Here is a 25,163-nt window from a genome sequence, read left to right on the forward strand (position 1 = left end):
CATCGCAAGCTTACAAAATGTTTATTCGTTTCCAATTAAGTCGGCCAAAATCCTGGACCTGCTCATCGATGGGAGATCCTATCTACCAAAGTTGTATTCACTCTTTTATCCTGCAGAACTAGCCCGTCTACTCATGATGATCAATCATCTAGAACGAGAATAACATTAACTTAATTTCTTAAGGATACTCATCCTCAATTAATTGTCTTGATCATTTACAAAAGAAATATGATAATACTATATTTACAATCCAACACACACATTATAAAACAAAAGTACCAATACAAGAATTTAGGACCTATTTGGGATTACATTAGGAGTCTTAAAAAGTACTTACATATTTTTAAAAATTCTTTAATGAAAAACTTAAGTCGTTTAGGTGTTATATATTAAAAAGTACTTTTTATCTCAAACGTGTTTTTTCGGATAATCCAGAACGTAATTCGAATTTTAAAAAAACTATCAATGGACGAAAATATCCATCCAACTTTAAGATAATTATAACTTTCAAAGATACGATCATAATCTTTACAAATTTAAATAATCGTAATTTCTACCTTAAAAAATACTTTTTTAATTTGTTTCGAAACAAACATAACATATTTGAAAGTGCTTTAAACATATGGTTACCAAACAGTAAATAACTTTTTAATAATAGAACTTATTACATAAGTTATAAGTTATAAATTCTAAAGTTATAAACTATATTTTTCACTGCAATTTCAAACATGTACTTAGTCATGTTCATCTTGGTTCTGGACCAGATACTCAGATTTCAAATCTAGGTCAGAACTCGAATAATTTTATATTTTTCAAACTAGAAAATTTGGATTCCCGTTGTACTCGATTTATTTTTTATTTGTTTACAAAAGTTGATATCTTATTTGTATTTTTTTAAGATAAAAATAGTGTTGAAAAGATTTTTTTTTTTTTAGGTCTAAAAGTCTATATTTTATTACATTTTTTTAAAGTAAAAAAAGTAGAAAACTAAATATATATCAAATTGGAAAACTAAAATTACTTTTTGACTATACTAATTAACTTTTTGACTAAATGATGTAAAACACTCAGGTGTCAATGAGCCTAGAGACGTTCACACATTGATGATACAAATCATTGAAGATCATTTTTAATGGGAATCTAATTTTTAATGGTGGATTAGTTCGGTTTGATTATTTAAGAATTTTGATACGAGAATTTTAAGTTTTAGATTAAAGATTAAAATATTATATTTTAATATTATTATTATTTTAAGATTTAAAAAAATTAAAAAAATTAAATTGTTTATTATATTTTATATAGAAATTTAGAAAAATTGTAATAATGAGATAAAAATTTTATATTTAAAATGAGAATTTAGTTGGCCAAACCGAACTATTTCCTTGTCCAAAAAGCTTTTGGGGTTAAAACTAAAAATATGCTACTGAGTCATCAATCATGAGAAAGAGAGACATGAAAATTTCATTCCCCGGCCGGTCGTGAATATAGCTAGATACTATACAAGTTTAATAAATCACAGTTTACAAGGTTTTAAGCAAAATACACCATTAGTCGATAAACCTTAAAAAAGGGAAGCTTCTATTGACCCAAAAACCTCAAATCAAAATAAAATGCAGAGAAGAAACCAAGCTAGAATCAAAAGGACTTGCAACATCTACCAATCCAACACTCTTCAAACACAAGTTAAGAGATATACAAGAATTCATGAATTATAAAACTCAACTCAGAGAGAGAGAGAGAGAGAGAGAGAGAGAGAGAGAGAGAGAGAGAGAGAGAGAGAGAGAGAGAGAGAGAGAGAGAGAGAGAGAGAGAGAGAGAGAGAGAGAGAGAGAGAGAGAAACTTCAATTCTTGACGTTGACGATAGAGTGATACAGATTGATGAAGACGACAACAAAAGGCAACAGAGCTTCCATCGGCAAAGGAAAAGTGCCAGGAGGCTAGGGTTTCGACGCATAAGAGAGAGATGTTTCCTTTTGCATTTTAACTATTAGCATAAAAACGACGTAGTTTTGATTTAACAAAATGATGGCCCTTTTGCATTTTAACTATTAGTATAAAAACAACACCGTTTGATACTGGGAGTCTATTTTTTAAAAATCCAGGTACCAGATTAATTTTACTTAGCCATAACACTACTTATTTTGGCAAAAGATCTCGACCTTTCCACTCCTTCCATATAGTTTGATGGGAAAATAAGTTTAAATTATTTTCACTTTCCTTTTTCTATAATTCTTGAATCCTTTTTCTATAGGTAACTCCTTGTTTCCATTCTTATTTCTTGACATATAACGTGAATGCAAGCCCCAATTTCAGATTACGAGGGAAAAAAGAGAAAATTCCCTGGCACAAAGTTTCTAGGCATAAATATTCTTGTCATAACTACCTCAAACCCACCATTCAAGAGAGATGGGCTTCAGGTGAACGCCCCATACAGGCTATGGACTGTAATAACGACTTGCTAGTCCAAGAGATAAGATTTTATCCAACTCATGCCGGCTTAAGGCATTCCAACAATCTCACTAGGATCAGATAAGATCCGAATAATGAGAAGAATTCAAACAGAGAAACCCGAACTTGATTTCAAACAAAAAATCAGGTTGTTGCGAAGTTAAAGAGGTCCTCGTCACTCCATATATATCCATGGACGTATACTCATCAAGTACGTGAACATCACCTATGTCTTTTATTGAAAAGATTAAACAACACATTTAATTTAGATATTGGAGGCGTTTCTGTACCTTTCAAGCTCTCTCATTTCCTCGGTTGCAGGTCCGTGTGAGCGAGAGCACGAAACACGTTGAGAACAACTATCATACTAACTGTCTCTTTGTGAGAACTTTGCTTGATAGGAGGATTCGAACCTCAGATTTAGGTTGGCGAGTGGTCCGGTGGGTCAAGTCGTTGCATTGCACGTGGTGATCAACATGTGGCTCTTGTGAGTGGAGATTGACAAAGGTTGAAAAGATAATTCATATTTGCAATATATTATGACGTTCAAATCTCGCACAAATTTTTTAAGAAAAATAGAAAAATTTAAGATTATATAAAAAAATTATTTTTTAATAATGGATGTCATTTTTTTAAAAATATATACATGATTTGCACGCTTTAAAATTTTATTTAACATTATTTTATTGCAAAATATGCCAAAGATGGTAGTTTCCCGAGAATTAGAGATGGAAAACGAGAAGAAGATAAATAAATATTGATTAATCATAGATGTATAATGTAAGAATTTAACGTAAAATTTATTTCAGAAGAAAATTAAAATGGGAGAGACTAGGAGGAGGAAAGACGGAAATATGTTTAAATGTTGAACTGATTTGAAACGAGTTGAGTTAATAATCATGATTTGAGATCGTTGAGTGAATTTTGTGGAGTTTACCTAAAGTGGATTTTGATGTTAGGATAAATTTGTATATATTTAGAGACGGTTAAAAAAAGGTTATGGATATCACTTGTAAAGATGTGTTTAATTAAAAAATATTGTAAGTCTCACTTATAAAGAAATTTTGAGTTGAATTATATTTAATAATTTAAAAATTTTGTTTTTAAATATCGAATTGGGCTGCTTCAATGTTGGAATAGATGCCGGGCCGGGCGGCTGAAGAGAGAGTCGCATTTGAAATCAAGGGCCTAATCGGGTTATTAACGGCTTCAACATTATGATGACGTGTCTATATATTATTGGAGGGAGTAAATGGGCTAATTACACCGCATCCAGTCCGTTGGTTTCTCCCAAAAAAAGAAAAAAAATAAAAAACAAATAAAAATAAAAAGGCTTTTGTGTAAACGACTCGACCCTTTATCGAGTCTCATCCAGCGCTCGTTATTGTCTTCGTTTCGCTTTCTCTACGAAATCAAAAAAAGAAAGGAAAAGAAAACCACTGACACCCCAAACCTTGGAGCCCTAGCTTGAGCCATGACCGACGTCGGCGGCGCCAGTGTTGTCCGGCCTAACGCGCGTCGCGTGACCGCGCCTGAGGATCTGCTTGAGTTCGAGACGTCGCGGGAGGTGCAGGTGGTCACCAGCTTCGATCAGATGGGCATCAAGGACGACCTGCTCCGCGGCATCTACAATTACGGCTTCGAGAAGCCCTCGGCCATCCAGCAGCGGGCCGTGGTGCCCATACTCATCGGTCGAGACGTCATCGCCCAGGCCCAGTCCGGTACGGGCAAGACCTCCATGATCGCCCTAGCCGTTTGTCAGAAGGTTGAAACTACCACCAGAGAGTGCGTCCCTTCAAATCCCTAATCTTCTTAGAAATCCTAGAATTCATCCTATTTAATTTTTTGTTTTAATATATGTATATAGACATGTTTCTCGTTATAGCACTTAGGTGTATGGCAAAATTTATTTTAGGGCAATTTTGTTCCACGGAAACTATTTTGGGGGGTTTTTCTTCCCAGAATTAAATCGTGTTACGCGCCTTAATTAAGCTGTAGGTTCTGGAGAATAAAAGTATGTGCTAGTAGTAGAGCTGTGAAACCCTTTCTTTCAAGGTGTGAAAATTTAGGAAAAATTTAATAGGACGAAATAAAGGGTAAATCGTTTTGGTTTAAGCCTTCTTTGTGTTGCCGACTTTACAAAAGATAATTTAGGAAAAATATCTACTTTTTTTTTTATGGGTAAACAAGAAGGAAAAATCTCTACTTCTAAAAAGCCTAAAGTGGGAATTTATGGGTGTGGCTTATGTTTTAGGGATTGAGCTTTGAAAGGGTAATTATTTAGGTGTAAAATTTTAGATAAAGATTATTGTGTATTATGTGCTCATATTCTGTTAGATCACTTTTAAATTTTGCCACTGTATATCTCAGCTGGAAATTTTTAGAAAGGAACATACACTTTCTAAAGAGATGAAATTTTTGGTTGTAGACATTTATTAATAAAGTTAATTAAACATGTTATCTAAATATTTCTAGAGAACCCATTAAGGTTACTTATAAAAAAAAAAAAGAAAAAAGAAAAAAAAGAAAGAGAGATAACCCATTAAGGTACTTGTGATACTCTTCTACTAACTCCAATGAAAGATATTCGAAACGAAGTTGATATTGCCTTGGGGGACTAATGCATTATAAAAGGACTTGACTTCTAACTTCTCTCTCTTTGTTAGGCTCCAAAGCATCTCGTTTTCCCCAACCTGTCTAATTCTAAGAGAGCATAGAGTCAAGCATAGAAGAAAGAATTTTATCTCCCAATCTTGTACCCCTTGGCAAACACCGCTACCCATTAAGGACATCCATTTGAGGACTATAAGTTGTCTACCACTGATGCATCCTTATTCCTATCATTGTTGAATAGGTCTGGGAAGGTCCTTTTATAAGGTTGCTTGCCACACCTTAGATTATGCCAAAACATCATCTTTGTTCCACCTCCACCTCATATTTGGTGTACCTAGAGAATTGACCGTGGAAAAATCAACGTGTCATCTCCAAATAATAGGTGTGAGATAGAAATTTTTTCTCATTGTGCATCCCCACTGAGAACTCTCATTCACCAGTGCTGTGGTTATTCTAGAATCCTAGAGGGAGAAGCATTGGGTAAAAAACCAACCTTCTCAGAGAATGTCTTGGGTCACTTTGAGATGATGTAGTTGGTTTGTTAACTCTTGATGAGGACACGACTTCTCAAGATACAGTTAGTATTGCATGGTGACTAACTGCATGGTGTTATGATTGTTCGTTTCTTTTACTTATCAGAAAAAAAATATTGTTCATTTCTATAAATGTCTCTGAGAGCTGATTATATGTTGCCTTTTGATGAGGACACAAGACTTCACAAGATACGGTTATTATTGCATGGTGTTATGATTGTTCATTTCTTTTACTTATCAGGATTATTTTTCTTGTTTTTTTGGATAAGTAACTTATCAGAAAAAAACATATTGTTCATTTCTATAAATGTCTCCAAGAGCTGATGATATATTGCCTTTTATTTCATTTTATATTGAGGCTGCTTTATGATGGTATTGATGCTTCTTGCTTTCTGTACTTATAAAAAAAATGACTGTATTGGTGCTTTAAAAAAATTATGAAACAGGGTCCAGGCCTTGATCTTGTCACCAACAAGGGAATTGGCTGCTCAGACAGAGAAGGTTATATTGGCAATCGGTAATTACATAAATATTCAAGCACATGCATGCATTGGAGGCAAGAGTGTGGGTGAAGATATCAGAAAACTAGAACATGGAGTTCATGTGGTATCTGGAACTCCAGGTAGAGTCTGTGACATGATTAAGAGGAGAACACTGCGAACTAGAAATATCAAATTGTTAGTTCTTGTGAGTTCCCGACTTGTCCACACAGCATCATTATTATACAGATGATTTGTTTTTTAATGTTCTGTGTATAGGAGCTTGGTGATTATTAGATTTTGATTTGTTTGATGCTCCAACAGGATGAATCTGATGAGATGTTAAGCAGAGGGTTCAAGGATCAGATTTATGATCTGTATAGATATCTCCCACCAGAGCTTCAGGTTCTCTCTTTCTCTCTCCCCCCACCTCCCAAAAAGGGCGTTAACAAAAATTTACAATTTTTCCAACTTATTTTGGTTTTGTTTTATATACAATGCACAATTTATGATCTGTGATTATCATTACTTGAACAGTTCAATTTTTGTTAATATATGGATTTCTTGCTGCCCATCAATATATATACACATACACATATATATGGATTGCTTTCTGCAACGTCTTTTGATTGTACATTTGGTAATAGCAGGAATGAAAGAGTATGTAGGGTTTAATACTGGGAAAAAGGAGGGAAGAGAAAAAATAGTTGGTTTGGGAAATAATTCTCCAGCACCATCTGTGGTGATGGACCTTAGATTCTAAGCCTTTTGTGAGGATATTTTAGTTGTGGTTTGATGTGAAAAATAGGTAGCACTCGATAGGGTGTTGAATAATAGGACTTTTGATAGAAATTCTGCAGATTTATGGGTTAAAATTAAAGTTCCAGGTCTGGTTTTGCAGCAGAGTGCAGATTTTTTCTACTTCCAAATTTGAAAAAGAAGCAAAAGAATTGCACCTGGGTTTGACACACTGACTACTGAATTAGGGTTGAAACTTAGTCAAACTACATGAAACGACTCATCATGGAGCACAGCTATAGAAAATTCAAGCAATCTGGTACTTAAGAAATATCCATGAGTTTACCTATAAAAAAAAAAATACACGAGTTAATGAGACCTTCAGAAATTTTTTTGGCTTCATACTCTTTTACCTGTAAAAAATTGAGACTTAAGAAAATGAGTAGAGCTAGTACAGTACTGTATCAACTTAGAAAAATAAAAGAAGAATCTTATGCTCAATTATGTGGCTGGGAAACTTCACAACTTCAAAATGTAAAGTATCTTTTAGATTTTCTTTTTCTCCCTGGACTTGCTTATTTGTAGAGTTATTGTAGTATGAATTAGTAGGCGAGGGACCACTGAAATTGGTTTCCTTAATACTGGAATTTCGACTTGTCTACCTTATTTTGAGGTGATTCATTATGCCGAATATTTTCAAGGATCTGCAAGCACTGCAATGATAGTGTCCTTTTACAACATTCATGTGGCTGTAAATCTTGGTAATATTACACAGTTAGAGATAAAAGTAATTGTACATTGCTTCCTTTTAGAATTAGTATCTTGCAAGGTTCTTAAGACACTGTCATCTTTGGTACTGAAATTTGTATGCTGCTATTGTAGGTTGTCTTGATTTCTGCTACCCTTCCTCATGAAATTTTGGAGATGACAAACAAGTTTATGACAGATCCTATTCGCATACTTGTGAAACGTGATGAATTGACTCTGGAGGTATGTAATATCGGCTGGTTTTGATTGCGGATCTATAATTTGTTACAAGTTCTTCTTGCCTGTACAAATCTGGATTTAGATAAAAGTTTTCCTTCTCTGTCCTTTCTATGATTACAGGGCATCAAGCAATTTTTCGTTGCAGTTGAAAGGGAAGATTGGAAGTTTGATACTCTCTGTGATCTTTATGACACTCTTACAATCACCCAAGCTGTTATATTCTGCAACACTAAGCGAAAGGTAATAGAATTATTGATGAATTTATGGATTCTAGTTGTAGGAATGGTGTCCTTCCTAGTTTTAAGAATATATATATATATATATATAAAATCAAATGCTCTGAATACTTAGTCCGGTTAGATTTTCAGTTTACTCAGTGATATGCTTGGCCTTATCCTTGTTTGCATAAGGATGGCTTTATACAAGTCCAAACGGCTACAACAAACAATACCCTGCACGTATTTGATTCTGGACCAATTTGTAAATAGTTGTTCTGATTTATGAGAATAATTGCCTCAAATCCCATTGTATAAAACTTGTCTTGTCGTTTGCTTTGTGTGCCATTTTGAGGGTAAGATTATCTTTGCACTTCGTAGAGATTTTTATAATTCCTCTTTTCCCTTCTTGCTTAGCAAGTAAAGCGGATTTGTGGGTAATTAGATGTCTTTCCATTTGCTGCTCAAGTTTTCATTGTTGCTTGATGGCTCTTATGTACTGGTCAATGAATGTATTCTAATACTTGTACACTCTTGGAACAGGTGGATTGGCTAACTGAAAAGATGCGTAGCAATAACTTCACTGTTTCATCAATGCATGGAGACATGCCTCAAAAGGAAAGAGATGCAATTATGGCAGAATTTCGGGCTGGTCAAACCCGTGTCTTAATAACAACAGATGTTTGGGCTCGAGGGCTTGATGTTCAACAGGCAAGCTGTCCAGCTTATTTTAATCTTTGATCACATGATTTTTGAAATTCTGCAACAAGCTCTTTTATATTTAGGTTGTTGGGGGGGGGGGGGGGGTGGTGGTGGTGGTGGTAAAGAGTAGATCTTAAGTTGCTAATTTGAAAAATATCATCAATAAATTTATATCTAAAGACGAGAAAATGACTACATTCTGCCCAAGTAGACAATACTAATTTGTTGGAGACATTTACCGATTTATATTTGAATGGCTGGTAATTCCTGATATCGGGAGTACATAAATGTTTGTGATATTTAAAATAAATGTTTGGGATTTCTCTGGGTACTTGGGATCAAAACTTGCCATGTGCTTTTGGTGCCAAACTTGTTTCTGTTGTTGTGTATTTATATGTGCATGCACTTGAACAGAAAATATATAGGGTTTTGGGAAAGAATTTTCCAAGAGGTTTATAAATTGTATAGCATGCATTTTGTCCTCTGTAGACAGAAGATCATGATTCTTTGTAGGTGTTTTACTCATTAAGTTGTTTGTTTCATCGCTGATGGTCACGTGGCCTTTTGCATTTGAGCTTCCATAGCTATGGTATACGTTAGTTTTATTTTTCAGAATGAATTGTGGTGTTCATGCTTTTCTGTTCATGTTCTCTTCATTTTTCTCCTGTCAGGTTTCCTTGGTGATCAATTATGACCTTCCAAACAATCGTGAGCTATACATTCATCGCATTGGTCGTTCTGGTCGTTTTGGAAGAAAGGTACTATTATTATTGTTGTGTTGTGGATAAACTTATATATTGATGCTGTTGCATGGCCTTTGTTTAAGAAGTTGATTATATGTATGTGTATATATATATATATAATACTTTTCTGCTACATGAAAGATTTCAATACACATCTTGTTACCTCTAAGGTGCAAACCCAACTCAGTAACAACATTATTTCTGACTGCAAAATTATACAAATAGCTAAAACTTAGAAGTGCAACTAAATGTAAGCCTCTCAACTTGTTTGAAATTAGAAATAAAAAGTTCATTGGAAATACAGATTTTGAGTAGAAATAGAAATCTCATTGCATTACTGAAGCAATATTTTCAACTTTGAAGTATTTTTGCTACCAATTAAAAAAAAAAAAAAAAAAACTGTGCCAGTAATTTGTGTCATTTCATATTCGTCTTGTTTGTTTCCATTTGTGTCATTCTTATTCATGTCTTGATAACTACTCTGCTAGGTAATGTTCTTAAATATTCATTGTCTTTCTCTATTTCTCTCCCTTTTATGGTTTTGTATGTCAGCTAGAGTCAGCTAGGGATCGTGAAATTGTCATTGTCGTTGAATTGGCTTTTTGATGGTTGCAGGGTGTTGCAATAAACTTTGTCAAAAGCGATGATATTAAAATTCTAAGAGACATAGAGCAGTATTACAGTACTCAAATCGATGAAATGCCAATGAATGTTGCTGATCTGATATAAGACTTGCCGGACATCTTGTGTGTGGTGCATAAGAGTTGTGGTTTGACACAATTTTCTTTGCGATGGTTTGTACACAATGGGAGGTTGAGACTGACAGACAACATTCTCTAGGTGGTTCTGTGGAAAGATACATAAATTAGGGTTGCATTCTTTCCGATAAGATTATGTGATTGACATTTTCTGCAGTAGTGCCCGGATTGTATGTGTTTCTTTTGATGGCAATGGATATTTTGGACTCTCTCTCTCTCTCTCTCTCTCTCTCTCTCTCTCTCTCTCTCTCTCTCTCTCTCCCGCCATGTTGTTTTGAATATTGCATGTAGTCCAGATATGTTTTATTCTATTGTGGTCTTTAACGCTTGGAAAGAAAATCCAGTCTTCGTGCTTTTATGCTTTTAGGTAAATTATTCAAGGACAATATTGCTACGGTGCTTATCAAATGTGCACACTAGTAGTATGAATGAGTTTTTATTTTTATGTTCTTTTTTTTTAATCATTTTTTAAGCATCTTTAACCATTAAGAAAAAATTAAAAAAAATATAAATTCACTTATAGTCACTTTTTTTAATTATTAAAAATATGAAAATATATAAATGTGCACATTCGGTGCCTAGTGGGTATATTTAATAGTCATATTCTTATTTTATATTATTTAATTCTTGCTTTCAATCGGAGCGGAGCATCAGAATGATGAATGCAGAGGCAAAATAAATAAATAAATAAATAAAAATTAAAGAGAGATGTGGAGGGTATAGTCTTATAGATGAGACGAAGTGGAGGAGTCAAGCTAATCTCATCTATCGATACATAATACATCCATTTTTAGCGAAACGACGTGGGATGAGATTAGGTTTAATTATTAGCATAATAATGATGTACCCTTTGGGTTTTAATTAAATTTCATAATCCAATGAAAAAATGGCTACTCTAGATCATATCCTATTATATATAAATGATTGACAAAATCAATTACGGTAAATTAAAAAAGTAGATTTCATCTTTTTCACTTCTTAATAAATAAAAAAAAACTGAATATAAACCAAACTCAATCTTATTAATTATTGCACAAAAGAAATTCCACGAAACTTGCTATAAATCATAATCCAACTAAGGCTCCAACATGATAAATTTCCAAGTATAAGTGCCCACTCATGACTTGTGATCTTCGGCATGCTCAAGACTTCTTATCTTTGTGGCCAGACACCACACCACACCTCTCCTTGTTTTATTGGTCATTAAGAACATATGATGCCTGCTTTTAAGCATAAAAGATTCCAATAATTGTTCGCTTCTTTGTAGAATACAAAAAGATATCAGGACAGGCCAAAAACACTGGCCTGCCCTACTGTTTCCTGCAAGTTTTTGAAAAAAGAAAATTTGTTCAGTTTTGATTTATACCCAAGCACTTGATCATATTGATCCATTATGCAGAGGTAAAACAGAGCTCAAGCTAATATAAGAAAGGAAAAAAAAGGAGCAAACCCGCAATTTTATAATCTGACTATTACATAGTAAAATATTTTTCATAAAAAATAACGGCAGAAGAAAATGAAAACGTTCTTTGATATAAAATGACCATAATAAGTAAGAACATGGAGCCTATTCCTTTCCTTTTCCTCCAGGTCTCTTGAATAACTAACTTGCTTTATTGGTTTTCTACTACAATCTTGAAAGTCGATGATTTGTCATACTTGCCTTCTTTCTGCACAAATTGATATTCGCATGAAGTGAACAAAGGCAATCCTGTCAAACTATCGAAGAAAACTCGGGCACTTTTCCTAACTGGAATACGCCTCATGATATATAATTCTAGTTGCTGCCTTCTTTCTTTTTCGCGGCATCGGAATCATCCATCCGGACATGTAGCAACAGGTGACAGTTAGAACAAAACCACTTGCAGCTCCGACTCCAAACTGCCAGCCAAAGATTGTCATCTTTTTCTCTCTCGAAGAATGAGTGGGAGTTTTTTCAGATTCACAAGTACAGCCCCCACGACACAGACCGTTGTTTTCGTCAAAGCTTCTATCTGGGAATGTATCGAACTGACCTCCTTTTGGGACTTCCCCACACAGCTGATTATGTGATATGTCAAAACTCGACAGAAAGCTAAGTTTTAATAGAGAATAAGGTATTTCTCCTGACAGTTTATTATGAGACAAATCCAAAATCTCCAAGTTTCTCATTGTGTATAAACTCCCTGGAATACTTCCCGATAGATTATTCTTTTCCAGCTTCAAAACATGCAGCTTCTTCAGATCTCCAAAACATGGGCAGATTGGTCCCTCGAGCATGTTGTAGCTCAGGTCTAAAGTTGGTCGAAGGGCTGAAATCTGCTTATAGATCAAACTTGGCCCACCTTGTCCATGATTGTGGCAAAGCTGAAGAATCGTGAAAGGCTCTTCTGATGACACGTTCCCGCTTCTGAGGCTCTGTATTTGTGTCAAGCTCGTTGGTATCTCCCCATTGAAAGAGTTCTCTGACAAATCCAAATAAAACAGAGATTTAAACTTTCCAAACCAGGATGGAATGCTTCCACCCAAACGATTGCACGATAAATCCAAGAGCCGCAGCTTAGTGCAACTTCTCAACCATTGTGGGATTGAACCTCTGAGTCTACATTTGGCAAGAAATAGACCCCTGAGGTTCTGGAATTGCAGATTCCCACTATCAGGCACTTCTTCGTCATAGAAGTTAAACGTAAGGGACAGCATACTTAGGTTCTTGCAGTGTTGCAGAATCTCAAGAGCTGATGATATATTTTCAAGACTGTTGTTTGAGAGAGAGAGATGTGCTAGGGCCTCGAGATTCTTGAAATTAATGGGAAGTTCACCTTTTAGATTGTTGTGGCCAAGCATAAGCGCAGTCAATCTACGGCAGAAGGATAGACCATCAGGAATTGGACCGCTGAATAGATTAGAACCAAGACGTAGGGAGACGAGGTTTTTCATTGCAGAACAATTGAGATTGATTGGACCACTCAGAGAGTTGTTGTTCAAGATGAGCATTTGAAGTGATGGCGAGTTCACAACCGAAATAGGCAAACGACCCATGAATTGATTTGAGGAGGCCGAAAACTGCTCAAGTCTTGTAAGGTTCCCAAAAGCATCCGGAAGAATTCCAGAAAACAAATTAGAGGAAATATCCAGTTTCTCAAGGTTGGAAAGGTTAGCAACTCCATTCTTCAGCGGTCCGGATAACCTATTATCCTGAATATGCAGTTCACGAAGATTTTGCAGCTGGAAGACACCATCAGGCAAACTTCCTGATAAATAATTCCCATGAAAGGAGAGATGATGAAGAGAGGTACAGTTTGCCAAATCTTTTGGAATTCCCCCAGTAAAATGGTTGTCAGAGAAGTTAAGCACTCGAATTGAAGAAGATAATGCACACATGCCTCCGTTGATAGGACCAACAAAATCATTAGAGCTTATGTCTATGATCTCTAAGTTTTGCAGTCTAAACAAATCATCAGGAAGTGAACCGCTTAGAAAATTATGAGAGAGGTTTAGAAATCTCAACTGATCAAGGTCTGCCAAGGATTCACAGATCTTCCCCTTGAGTTTTCTGCTACCAAGTTCCAAGCCAACTACTCGTCTGCCAGAAACAGTGGAACTATCACAAGTGACACCAGTCCAATTGCAGCAGTCAGGAGAGGCCACGCTATTCCACCCAGCAATCACTGATTCTAAGCAATTGGATAAACGAGTCAAGGCTTTCAGGTCGTTTGAATTGCATGCTAGGCTACTGGAGCTTGAGATCGAAACCTCGGAAAGGAAGAAGGCCGATAAAAGGAAGGACAAAAAGAAATGACGAAAGCCCATTGTAGGCTGGTACAAAAGGGATATTTGGAGAGAGAGAGAGAGAGAGAGAGAGAGAGAAGTTAATCTACAAGAGGGTTTGAAAGCCTATTTTTCTTTTCTCTGTTTTTTCCTTCTATTTTATCTCTTATTTTTCTTCATTCCCATCTGCTACTTCCGTTGGGTTTCAGAGGAAAAGGACACGAAGACCCAAAGAACTGAAATAGTAGAGAGGATCTGTAATAGTTGTCGACAAATGATTTTCAACGGTATCAATCTGGTTGGCTTTACAATATTTTCTGTAGGCAAAAACTTTCAATTGTGTTTTGCACACTCAAAAAGCTTATTGGATTTCTAAAAATAGCATGATGGTGAGCGTTGACATAAAGTAAATATAATTTGACCGCCAATGTGTATTCATTATGCACGAAACCTTAATCCCAAAATTGATCAAACATTACCACATCATTGACTAACTAATTTTTTAAGCAACCCCACTCGTTTTATATTTGGTGAAGTTTTCGTCCACTTGTGAATGCATTAATGATGTTGAGTACTGTGGAGTCTGGTCCACACCGCTCGAGCGGAGGCATTGGCCACTCGAGCGAAGTCAGGCAGAGTCGAACGCTCGATGTCAGCTCGACAGTGAGCTCGAGCAGGAGGAGTTCGCTCGAGCGGAGGCATTGGCCGCTCGAGCGAAATCAGGCAGAGTCGAACGCTCGACGTCAGCTCGACAGTGAGCTCGAGCGAGATGCAGAAGGGAAGTTCGCTTAACGCGCGCTCGACACGCCGCTCAAGCGAACATGCGATTTAGGGATTCTGCCGTTTGAACTATATATATGATTTTTTTGCCTCTTATGTCTAACAACAGAAGACACGAAAAACACTGTGGACGAACAGTGTTGTGACCCATCTTGTAGTGTGATTCCTCAATAATAAAAATCCTCTGCAGCTCCTGTGGACGTAGGCAATTTGCCGAACCACGTACATCTTGTGTCGTGTGTGATTGCGTGTGTGATTGTTTTTTCTCGTTCGGTGTTATTTCAATTCATTGTCATCGTTTTTCACAACAAATGATAGGTTAAAAATTTCAAAGCAGGATCCATTGTCAAGGTGCCAGCACATATGCAGTCTCAAGAGAATTGCTTGGATCCCGGTAACTAGATCAAAAGGATTGAATATAAAAAAATATCATTTCCCAATGAAGCATTCGAGCCATAAATGGCATTCAGTGAAAATGCTGCAGAATGGAAGAAGATATATTCCAAGGCTTCTCAAGCACATTCATTCACCGAAGCACTTAATCATGCTTAATTAGCTTTATTTTATACTAATTCAGTCGTTAAACAGAGCTCAAGCTCATAAAAAACAACTGCTAAAAATGAAAACTTTCTTTGAAATAAAAATTGCGAGCTCAACGATGTCCTCAACAGGACAACGTAGATGTACACCAGGGAAGACCATTTACTCAACGTTGTAACTGAAAATCAATAGAGGCCCAAAAACTTCCACCAAAAACCTCCAATAACTCCCCAGATGGTGGCACCCTTCAGAGCCATTATGAAGCCCATTTTGAATAGAGAAATACTTTTTGCAGTCGGTAAATGCAGTCGACGTGCAGTCGTGGAGAAAAAAGTGAATTAATACGGGACCTACATGAAAAAAAAAATTATTTTTATAACTTTTTTTTATTCATGTAGGTCCCCCTGAATATAAAATAATTTTTTTATAATTTTTTTATTCATTCCGTACAGTCGACTGCACGCCGACTGTATCTAGCAAAGCCCGAATGAATACGATGGGAAGGTAAACAGAATGGTAGAAATCGGGTGTATCTATTTATTAGTTAAAATAATAATAAAATATTATTAATTTAATAATATTTTTTTTTCTAATTTCTTTTTTTCATATTTTACAATTCTACTAATCATATATTAATTAATAATTAATAATCAAATTATAATTAACATATGATCAGTAGAGAAACTGTAAAAATCCTAACAAAAAAACTCTTCTAGAGGCAATAAAATTACTACATCTAATTGCACCAATAGGTAAAACACTATATCATTTCACAATTAAAACACTGCCAAACGATTCCACAACAGCAATAGTAGGTAATTAAAACACTCGAAGCCTAATAGCTCTATCCTAGAAACATAAGAATGACAAAAATTCCAAAATTCAAATTGGTTTATTTTTCACAAATACAATCCGACCTTCAGAGAGAGCCATGCTTTCAACAAGCTTAATTAGAATCAATATGACATCAATCCACAAAATAAGTCACCCTCGTAGCTCATATGCAGCAAATTATGCTAGTATAGGTGAACATAAAAATCTAGATCATTTAAAATTCTACAGAGTTCATGACTTAATGTTTTTTTTAAACAACAATTTGAGATCTTACAAAAAAAAAAAAAAAGGAACAACCATGTGGTAACACAAATCAATCTGTGCATGGAGTCAAAATTGATGAGAAGAAGACAATCCAACAAAAGGAGATGATAATTATACAGGTTATACTTCAGAGATCAACGCAAAGGAACCAAAATCAAGTCAAACAAACAAGTTTCACAACAAATATAGGCATCCATTACAGCCGAATCATAAAGCACTTGACTCAGAACCCGATTACACCAAGAAGTTGAAAAAAAAAAAAACTAAAAAAAATATCAACAAACCCATGCAGTCTAGGATTCCTCAATCCTAGATCCTTTGCAAAAACATCTGAGACAGAAACCAAAATGAAAATAAAAAATAAAAAGTCAATAAATACATGTAAATCTTGAGTTAAAACTCTCAAAGAAAATGAAAGTTATCCTTTTTATAGAAGAGTAGAGCCACGGGAGACTGACCCAACGAAGGATTGCTACTATTGTGACGAAGGTTTGTCTAAAACTTAGACAGAGGTTTTCCTCATTTTCGTGTGAAGGATGGGAGAGAAAATACATGAAAAGCTTCAATGACAGGAGAGAAAAGGCATGAAAATGAAACCCTAGTAGAAGAGAAAAGCCATGAAGGGAAAACAAAGAGAAAGTTCATGCGGGAGGAAGAAGCTCAGGGAAAGAAATGAGTTTGGTAAATAAAGAGGAAAAATCAAGAGGCAAGAGAGACTGTTTCTGGAGGAAGAAAGAATTTTTTATTCGTTTGGTCGAGCTACAGTCACAACCAAATATGACCACAGAACATAATTTACTGTAGCTAAATGCCATCTCATTTTAAACTTGCATAATCCAATGCAGCGTACTTTTGAGCTCTATTAGCCAAATTGTATTGCATACGAGGCTACTAGAGCTTGAGATCAAAACCTCGAAATGGAAGGCCAATCAAAGAAAGGACAGAAAGAAATGTTGGAAGCACATTGTAGGCGAGTACGAAAGGGATATTTGGAGAGAGAGAGAGAGGGGGGGGGAAAGTTAATCTACAAGAGGTTTTGATTTTGTGTGTTAATTGGTCGGTCTGGTTTAGTTCAGGTGATAGATCGAAATTTTCAATCTTTAATTTTCTTTGGATCGGATCGAACCAAACATCTATAGAGACCGGATCGGACGGTCTAATTATTTTTAGTGAAAGCACATTTTTCTTTCTCCCTTTTTTCTAATCCTGTTCATCTCTTATTTTTCTTTACTTTAATCCCATCTGTTTCTTCCACTGGGTTTTAGATGAAAAGGACATGAAACAGATATGTAAGAGCATTGGTATTTGATTGGTTATCCTAATATTCAAAATTTGAAGAATATGTAACGTTTTAATTTTTAACTAATCACTTAACTCTTAAAATCTATATTGGATTAACCATCACATTCTTTATAATAATAAAATATTATTATTTTTTAATTTTTACTTTTTAATTACTTTTTTATTTTAGTTTTCTAATGTTCAATAACCTCTAATAATCATATTCATTTTTATATTCATAATCTAACAATTTATAATATAATAATCTTATATGTATATAGATGACAAAATCTAATATGTAAATAAAAATTCCATATGTACAATCCATAATAATCTCATATCTATAATATAATAATTTCAAACTATAATACAATAACATATGAGGAAATCACAGCCCAATAACATATAATAAAATAACAATCCAACATTTACACGTGACAATAGTTGTTGTCTGATTAAGCTGGAATATTGCGTATTTTAACTATTTAAAAGCAATGTATTTTAAATTCTTCGTGACACTATTATTAGTTTTAGATGAAAAAAATGGTTGATAAGCATAAATATGAGTTGTGATTTTTAATTGATTGATATCATATTTATGCTTAATTTTATAACTATGATTTAATTGGACAATATTTCCTCACAAATATAATATATTTTTGATAATCTATTTTTCATTTTAATTTATTTTTGACTGCTATTTTTATCTACTTATTTTCAACTTAAATAAAATTCACATGAGATTCGGTTGGAACTTTTGACAAGAAGCGCATACTAATTGAGAGGAATGAAGAGAAGGAAGGAAGCGGTGTACTTGGACAGCTGAAAAAAAGAAGAAGATGACTTTTCGGTGGTTCTTACCTTGGTTGTTCATGGTTTGCGGTGGACAAACACATACAAGTAAAAGTCATGGAAATGGGCTAAAAGTCAAGAACAGATTTGGCAAAAGAAGAAAATTGTTGGAATGAAAATCTGAGAAGAGAATTAAAAAAAAAAAAAAAAAGAGGAGCGGGATAGACGGAAGTTGAAGAAAGAGGAAGGCATGTTGAAAAGAAAAAAAAAAGTAAAGGATATGGAGGTGGGTGGTTTGGACGTATACGGAAAGGAAAAGAAATAAAGAGGCTGGCTAGTGGTGAATTTTGGACATTTATAAGAAAAAGACAATATATATTTATTGGAGAAAAATGAATTCAGCAGTACGGTTTTGATTGGATGATTTTTTGAGTGGAGTTTTCACGTTGGAGGTCCCTAGAGGCAGCTATTTAATTATATATTCCTTATTCTATTCTTGTACGTGAGGACGTTGGAGTTGAGGGAGTGGGATTAATTTTCTTGGTGGGAGTGTGAACGTAAGGTCTGGAAAGGGGGTGTCGGTTGGAAAGGGGGTATGGACAAGGGAGGGAACTGACACCCCCTTTCCAGACCTTACGTTCACACTCCCACCAAGAAAATTAATCTCACTCCCTCAACTCCAACGACCCCACGTACAAGAATAGAGCAAGGAATATAAAATTAAATAGCTGCCTCCAGGGACCTCCAACGTGAAGGCTCCATCGAAAATATCATCCAATCAAAACTGTGCAGCTGAATTCAAACCGTGCTGTTGAATTCCTTTTTCCCCAATAAATATCTCTTGCCTTTTTCTTATAAATGTCCAAAATTCACCACTAGCCAGCCTCTTTTTTTCTTTTCCTTTCAGTATACATCCAGACCACCCATCTCCATGTCCTTCACTTTTTTTTTTTCTTTTCAATGTGCCTTCCTCTTTCTTCAACTTCGTCAATCCCGCTCCTCTTTTTTTTCTTTTTTTATTTTTTTTAATTCTCTTCTCAGATTTCATTCCAACGATTTTCTTCTTTTGCCAAACCTGTTCTTGACTTTTAGCCCTTTTCCATGACTTTTACGTTGCATGTGTTTGTCCACCGCAAACCATGAACAACCAAGGTAAGAACCACCGAAAAGTCATCTTCGTCTTTTTTTCAGTTGCCCAAGTACACCAGTTCCTTCATTCTCTTCCTTCCTCTCAATTAGTATGCGCTTTTGATCAAAAGTTTCAACCGGATCCCATATGAATTTTATTTAAGTTGAAAATAAGTAAATAAAAATAGCACTAAAAAATAAATTAAAATAAAAAATAGATTATCAAAAATATATTATATTTGTGAGGAAATATTGTCCAATTAAATCATAGTTATAAAATTAAGTATAAACATGATATCAATCAATTAAAAATCACAACTCATATTTATGCTTATTAACTATTTTTCCATCTAAAACCAATAATAGTGTTACGAAAAATTTAAAATACATTAGTTTTAAATAGCTAAAATACGCAATATTTCAGCTCAATCACACCTCCTAACTAGTTTTTTGCCAATCCTTGAGCAAAACAGTGAAAATTAATTGAGATGAATATTGGATAAATCTCAAAATTCAAACAGAAACAATCAAACATAATTCTGAATTCTCACAAAAAATTCATTCATGACTACTCAACACCAGGAGTTGTATCCACAAGGAAAGTCTCAACAATTATTTACATTGAATTGTGGCAAATATCTTAGAACTTGGATATGTGTGTGTGGCTAAACCTTTGTGTATTCCTCATTAATAAGCATGATTTATCATAGGATTTGTCAACATTAAGATTAATCATTATTAATTCTAACTACCTCAAAACCTAAGGGACTAGCAGTTTTCACGCCAACTCTGTTTAAAGATTGAACATTCAACCCCCAAAGTTTTGGATAACTGTTTCTAACTCTTTATTTAGAAAAACTTATACGATTTTATCTCTTTTTTTTTTTTTTGTTTCTATTATTATTATTTTTTATATATATAAGATTCGGTAGTCTTGCAGTTTAGTTTTCCTGTTTCAAATCAATGAACATTAATGAGAAACACTACAAGTGTAAGCATGTGCAAAATATTTTTTCAAAACTTGCCATTCATTCTATATAAATCATACTAATTCTCATTTTTATAAATATCGCATCTCGGTGTTTCAAGTCACTTTTTAACAAAATATGATGCATCATAAGTTATGCTCTATGCTTAGGGTTGAAAATAAATTTTCACAAAATAATTCCGCTCAACTACTCCTCCAAGATACTCAAATCTCACAAAAATTCCAGGAGTGTGTGTTAATCATTTATGTTTCAGTGCACCTTACAGTTTTTATTTTTTTATTTTTTTTGGGTACTAACACATTTTCAACAGAAAACTCTCTCCCAATTATATGTGACATTGTCCTCAATGTTCAGCAAATGAATGTTCGATGATGTATGCTATGCAGGCATGAATTGAAGCAAGATAAATACTGTAGAACATATATTGAAACGAGAATGATTAAACAGAGAGGAAAGAAGTCACCTGAGATACTTAAGTGCGCATAAGGAGTAGATTTCTGTCAAAGTTAGAAGACACAAAAAATAAAAGAAAGAAAAATAAAACAAACAAATATGATATATACAATGAGGAATCAGAAATTAATTATGATAAGTGAGATCCTACAGAGTAGTGGACTCAACCTCTGGAGTAAAAATTACCCAAAAATGATTTCAACTTTTGTTCATTAACTTTAAAAACATTACCATTCTCTGGATTTTCTATCTCAATAGCCCCAAAAGGATAAACATTTTTTTACAACAAAGGGGCCAATCCATCGGAATCGAAACTTGCCAGGAAACAAATGGAGCCTTGAATTATATAACAAAACTTTTTGGAAAGACTCAAAAGATTTTTGAAAAATATTTTTATCATGAAAAATTTTCATTCTCTCATTGGAAATACGAGAGTTTTCATAAGCTTCATTCCTGATTGCCTTTAACTCACTAAGCTAAACTTACGAAGACAACAAGCTTTATCCACATCAAATTTAAATTGCTTGATTGCCCAATAAGTTTTGTGTTCCAATTCCACAGGCAGGTGACACGCCTTCCAAAAAATGAGTCGATATGGGGATATACCAATCGGGATTTTAAAAGCAGTACAGTATACCCAAAGTGCGTCAGTTAGTCGTAAAGACCAATTTTTGCGACTTGGGTTAACCATCTTTTCTAAAAAAATTTTAATTTCCCGATTAGATACCTAAACTTGGCCACTTGTTTGTGGATGATAAGGGGTAGTAACCTTATGAGTAATAACATATTTTCGCATTAAGGTCTCGAAAGTCTTATTACAAAAATATTTACCTCCATCACTGATAATGGCTCGAGGTGTTCCAAACCTTAATAAAATATTTTCTTTTAGAAATTTCAGTACAATTTTGCGATCATTGTTCTTGCATGGAACGGCCTCAATTCATTTGGACACATAATCCACAGCTACCAAAATATAGAGATTGCCAAAAGAAACTGAAAAGGGTCCCATGAAATCGATGCCCCAATAATCAAATATTTCAACAACCAAGATTGGATTTAATAGCATCATATTCCGGCGGGTAATCCCTCTCAATTTTTGACAACGCTCACAAGTTTTACAAAATTTATGGGTGTTCTTGAAAATGGTAGGCCAATAGAAACCACATTGCAAAATTTTAAAAGTAGTTTTCTTTCTAGAAAAATGGCCACCACATGCCCCAGAGTAACAAAAAGACATCACATTTTGAAATTCGTTATTGGAAACACATCGTCTAATTATCTGATCTGGACAATATTTAAACAAATATAGATCATCCCAAAAGAATTTTCTTAGTTCTATAAAAAATTTCCTCTTATCTTGTTGAGTTCAAATGTGAGGAATTTCACCTATAGCAAGAAAATTAGTAATGTTAGGGTACCAAGGCAATTGAGATATACCAAAAAGTTGCTCATATGGAAATGTGTCTCTAATAGGAACTATCTCTATGGAATCTGAAAGAATAAGTCTAGACAGAATCATCAACAACATTCTCAACTCCTTTTTTATCTTTAATTATCAAATCAAATTCTTGCAGTAAAAGGATCCATTTAACCAACCTAGGCTTTGCATCTTTTTCACTAAAAGATACTTAACGCAGCATGATCAGTAAAAATGACAATTTGAGATCCAATCAAATAAGAGCGAAATTTGTCAAGTGTAAAAATTACTGCAAGTAGCTCTTTTTTATTTTGTTGAATAATTCATTTAAGCACTATTTAAAGTTCTACTTGCATAATAAATAACACAAGAGTTTTTGTCCTTACGCTGGTCCAACATAGTTCCAACAACATAATCACTAGCATCACATATAATCTCAAATGGTAAATTTCAATCAGTTGATCGCATAATTGACGCTAAAATCAACATACCTTTTAGATTTGTAAAAGCTAACTTATAATCATCAATCCACACAAAAAAAATTTCTTTTGATAATAAATTGCACAAAGGTCTAGAAATTGTGCTGAAATCTTTAATAAACCTCATGTAAAAACCTGCATGACGTAGAAAAGATTTGATATCCCTGATGTTCTTTGGGATAAGCAATTTAGAAATTAATTCAATTTTGGTCTTGTCCACTTCAAAACCTTGAGAAGAAACACTGCCCAAAATAACAACCCAACTGAACAACCTCGGCAACATCATATCCCATTAATATTCTAACTGCTCCATTGCTTGTGTGCATCTGCATGCAAAATAACAGCCCTACAAAATAACAGCATCTCTAACAAAATAACAGTCCAACATCCTAACAATCACTTAAAAATAGATGACTGCATTTATTCTAAGACAAGCATATAACAAAATAACATATGAGAATCCAACATTATGACAAGCATATAACAAAAAAACAGCCCTACATGTAACAATAGTTGTTGTCTAAAATAACAATCCAACAGAACAAAAGTCAATATTTGTACAATCCAACAACTCAAACTAACAAAAAGCCACAAAATAGCTAGCAATAGTTGCTGCCTAGCCACATGTATTTAACACCACATGTGGCTCCCCAGCTACTAAAACTAATTGTGTTTCTGTTTAATTATAATATTAAGTAGATAAGAACAGGTTGAAACAGAGATGACTACACGTCTTCAAAATCAAAAGATGGAGATGGAGGTGGAGATTTAGATGAAAATCGCTTCCGTGATTCCTTTTTGAATATTCAAGAAATACTCTTGCTGCATTCTATTCATTTCAACAAGATCTAATTTCATTATCTTCATATTGATCTTCCTTTTTAACATATCATTTTTTCTCTTTTTCTCTACTAGTAATTCAACCCTCTCAGAATTACTCTTGGTAATCTCTTGTCTTCTCTCAGAAATGTATATGGCTCTGTCATTTCTCATGCCATTTAAGACCTCAGCAAATTCAGCATTGTAAGTTTCTCAAGCCTTCCTCTTTCTCTCCCTTTCTTTCTCAACCTTCTTGCCTGGAGGTCTCTTAGAAATGACCTTCACGTTGTCATCTAAAGTGTCGTCTCCTAGTGGTTTCTCATGTGGTTTCCTTCTCGTTGACAATATAGAAATATGCTGCTGCCATTTTGGTTGGTGTCTTAATAGACATCAACAATGTTCCATATTGTATGTGGCATTCTCATTCTCTCTATACATGATTTTGACTCTTTCAATCTAAATATGCGCATGTAGTGAGAATGTGATAATGGAATTTCAGTAAAAAAATTCAGAACCAAATGTAGTTAGAAACTCATATATTGTCCTGCTCTGTCGCACCACTTGGATGCAATGATTCTACTTGGGCCACAGCACCACAAAACTTATTTGTGCATTTTTGAATCACGATCATCGATTGGTCAATGACCCCCTAGAACGATTTGACATGCTAGGTTTTTTATACTCATTGTAATAATCACTAATTCTCTCTCACATTTGTGAATATTTTTTATCCGTCCCACGGATAGCATCCACGTTAATATTGAGCCAGCCGACACGAGGAGATTGTCCTCCTCTATGGTGAAAGACACACCTCGTTGTGTTTTTTTACAAGGTGACATTTTTTCACCTGCTAATTATGTTGCTTGGAATTGAACATTATCATGGGTGCTACTTATTAGGGTACTGGATATTTCTTATTCACCACTTTACAATAGAGTGGTAAAGAATGGATCTTCATCAAATGTGTTGTCCATCCTTGATTCAAGTATAATTGTACAAAATCAGAACTAGACAATAATTCCAATATGCTCAGTACATAAAGTCTCATACTTAATTCTTGGAATGTAACATATAAGACAGTACATAGTTCTAGATGTATGTTGAACATACTTAATTCTCATACAAAGTCTCATACTTAATTCTTCGAAAGTAACGTATAAGATAGTACATAGTTCATCTATGTATGTTGAACATAGATAAAATACAAAAAGAAATTCCCAAACCCTTCAGCAACAAAAGATGTATAGAAAGGTATTTTCATGTCTTAATTCTCTCAAAAATGTATGCTGAACATAGATGTATGCTGAACACGAATGTGTTTTACTATTGATTATTGTGAGCATAGAATTTTTAGAAATGCACTTTAAGAACTAATAATTAGAAACAAATATATGGAACAGATGTTATATTGGTTCCTCCTAAA

At 34.4% G+C, this 25,163-nt stretch overlaps 2 protein-coding genes across 2 annotated transcripts; one reads left to right on the plus strand and one right to left on the minus strand.

Annotated features, from left to right (window-relative positions):
- Positions 1-3,803: 3,803 nt before the first annotated feature.
- Positions 3,804-10,426, plus strand: LOC122314263 (eukaryotic initiation factor 4A-3). The gene is made up of 8 exons (XM_043129747.1): positions 3,804-4,234; positions 6,042-6,282; positions 6,399-6,479; positions 7,695-7,802; positions 7,920-8,039; positions 8,558-8,725; positions 9,388-9,474; positions 10,075-10,426. Exons 1-8 carry the CDS (start codon positions 3,924-3,926, stop codon positions 10,186-10,188), a joined length of 1,230 nt encoding a protein of 409 aa, XP_042985681.1. The 5' UTR covers positions 3,804-3,923; the 3' UTR covers positions 10,189-10,426.
- Positions 10,427-11,963: 1,537 nt separating this feature from the next.
- LOC122312809 (phytosulfokine receptor 1-like) lies at positions 11,964-14,006 on the minus strand. The gene has a single exon (XM_043127459.1). It carries the CDS (start codon positions 14,004-14,006, stop codon positions 11,964-11,966), a length of 2,043 nt encoding a protein of 680 aa, XP_042983393.1.
- Between the last annotated feature and the right edge of the window lie 11,157 nt (positions 14,007-25,163).

Source organism: Carya illinoinensis, chromosome 6, assembly GCF_018687715.1.
Source record: "Carya illinoinensis cultivar Pawnee chromosome 6, C.illinoinensisPawnee_v1, whole genome shotgun sequence".
In the NCBI taxonomy this organism is placed as follows: domain Eukaryota; kingdom Viridiplantae; phylum Streptophyta; class Magnoliopsida; order Fagales; family Juglandaceae; genus Carya; species Carya illinoinensis.

Coding starts and splice junctions, on each gene's coding strand:
- LOC122314263 (XM_043129747.1), top strand. CDS start 3,924: ATGACCGACGTCGGCGGCGCCAGTGTTGTCCGGCCTAACGCGCGTCGC. Junction 8,726..9,387: donor GAGGGCTTGATGTTCAACAG/GCAAGCTGTCCA, acceptor TTCTCCTGTCAG/GTTTCCTTGGTGATCAATTA. Junction 9,475..10,074: donor CTGGTCGTTTTGGAAGAAAG/GTACTATTATTA, acceptor TGATGGTTGCAG/GGTGTTGCAATAAACTTTGT.
- LOC122312809 (XM_043127459.1), bottom strand. CDS start 14,006: ATGGGCTTTCGTCATTTCTTTTTGTCCTTCCTTTTATCGGCCTTCTTC.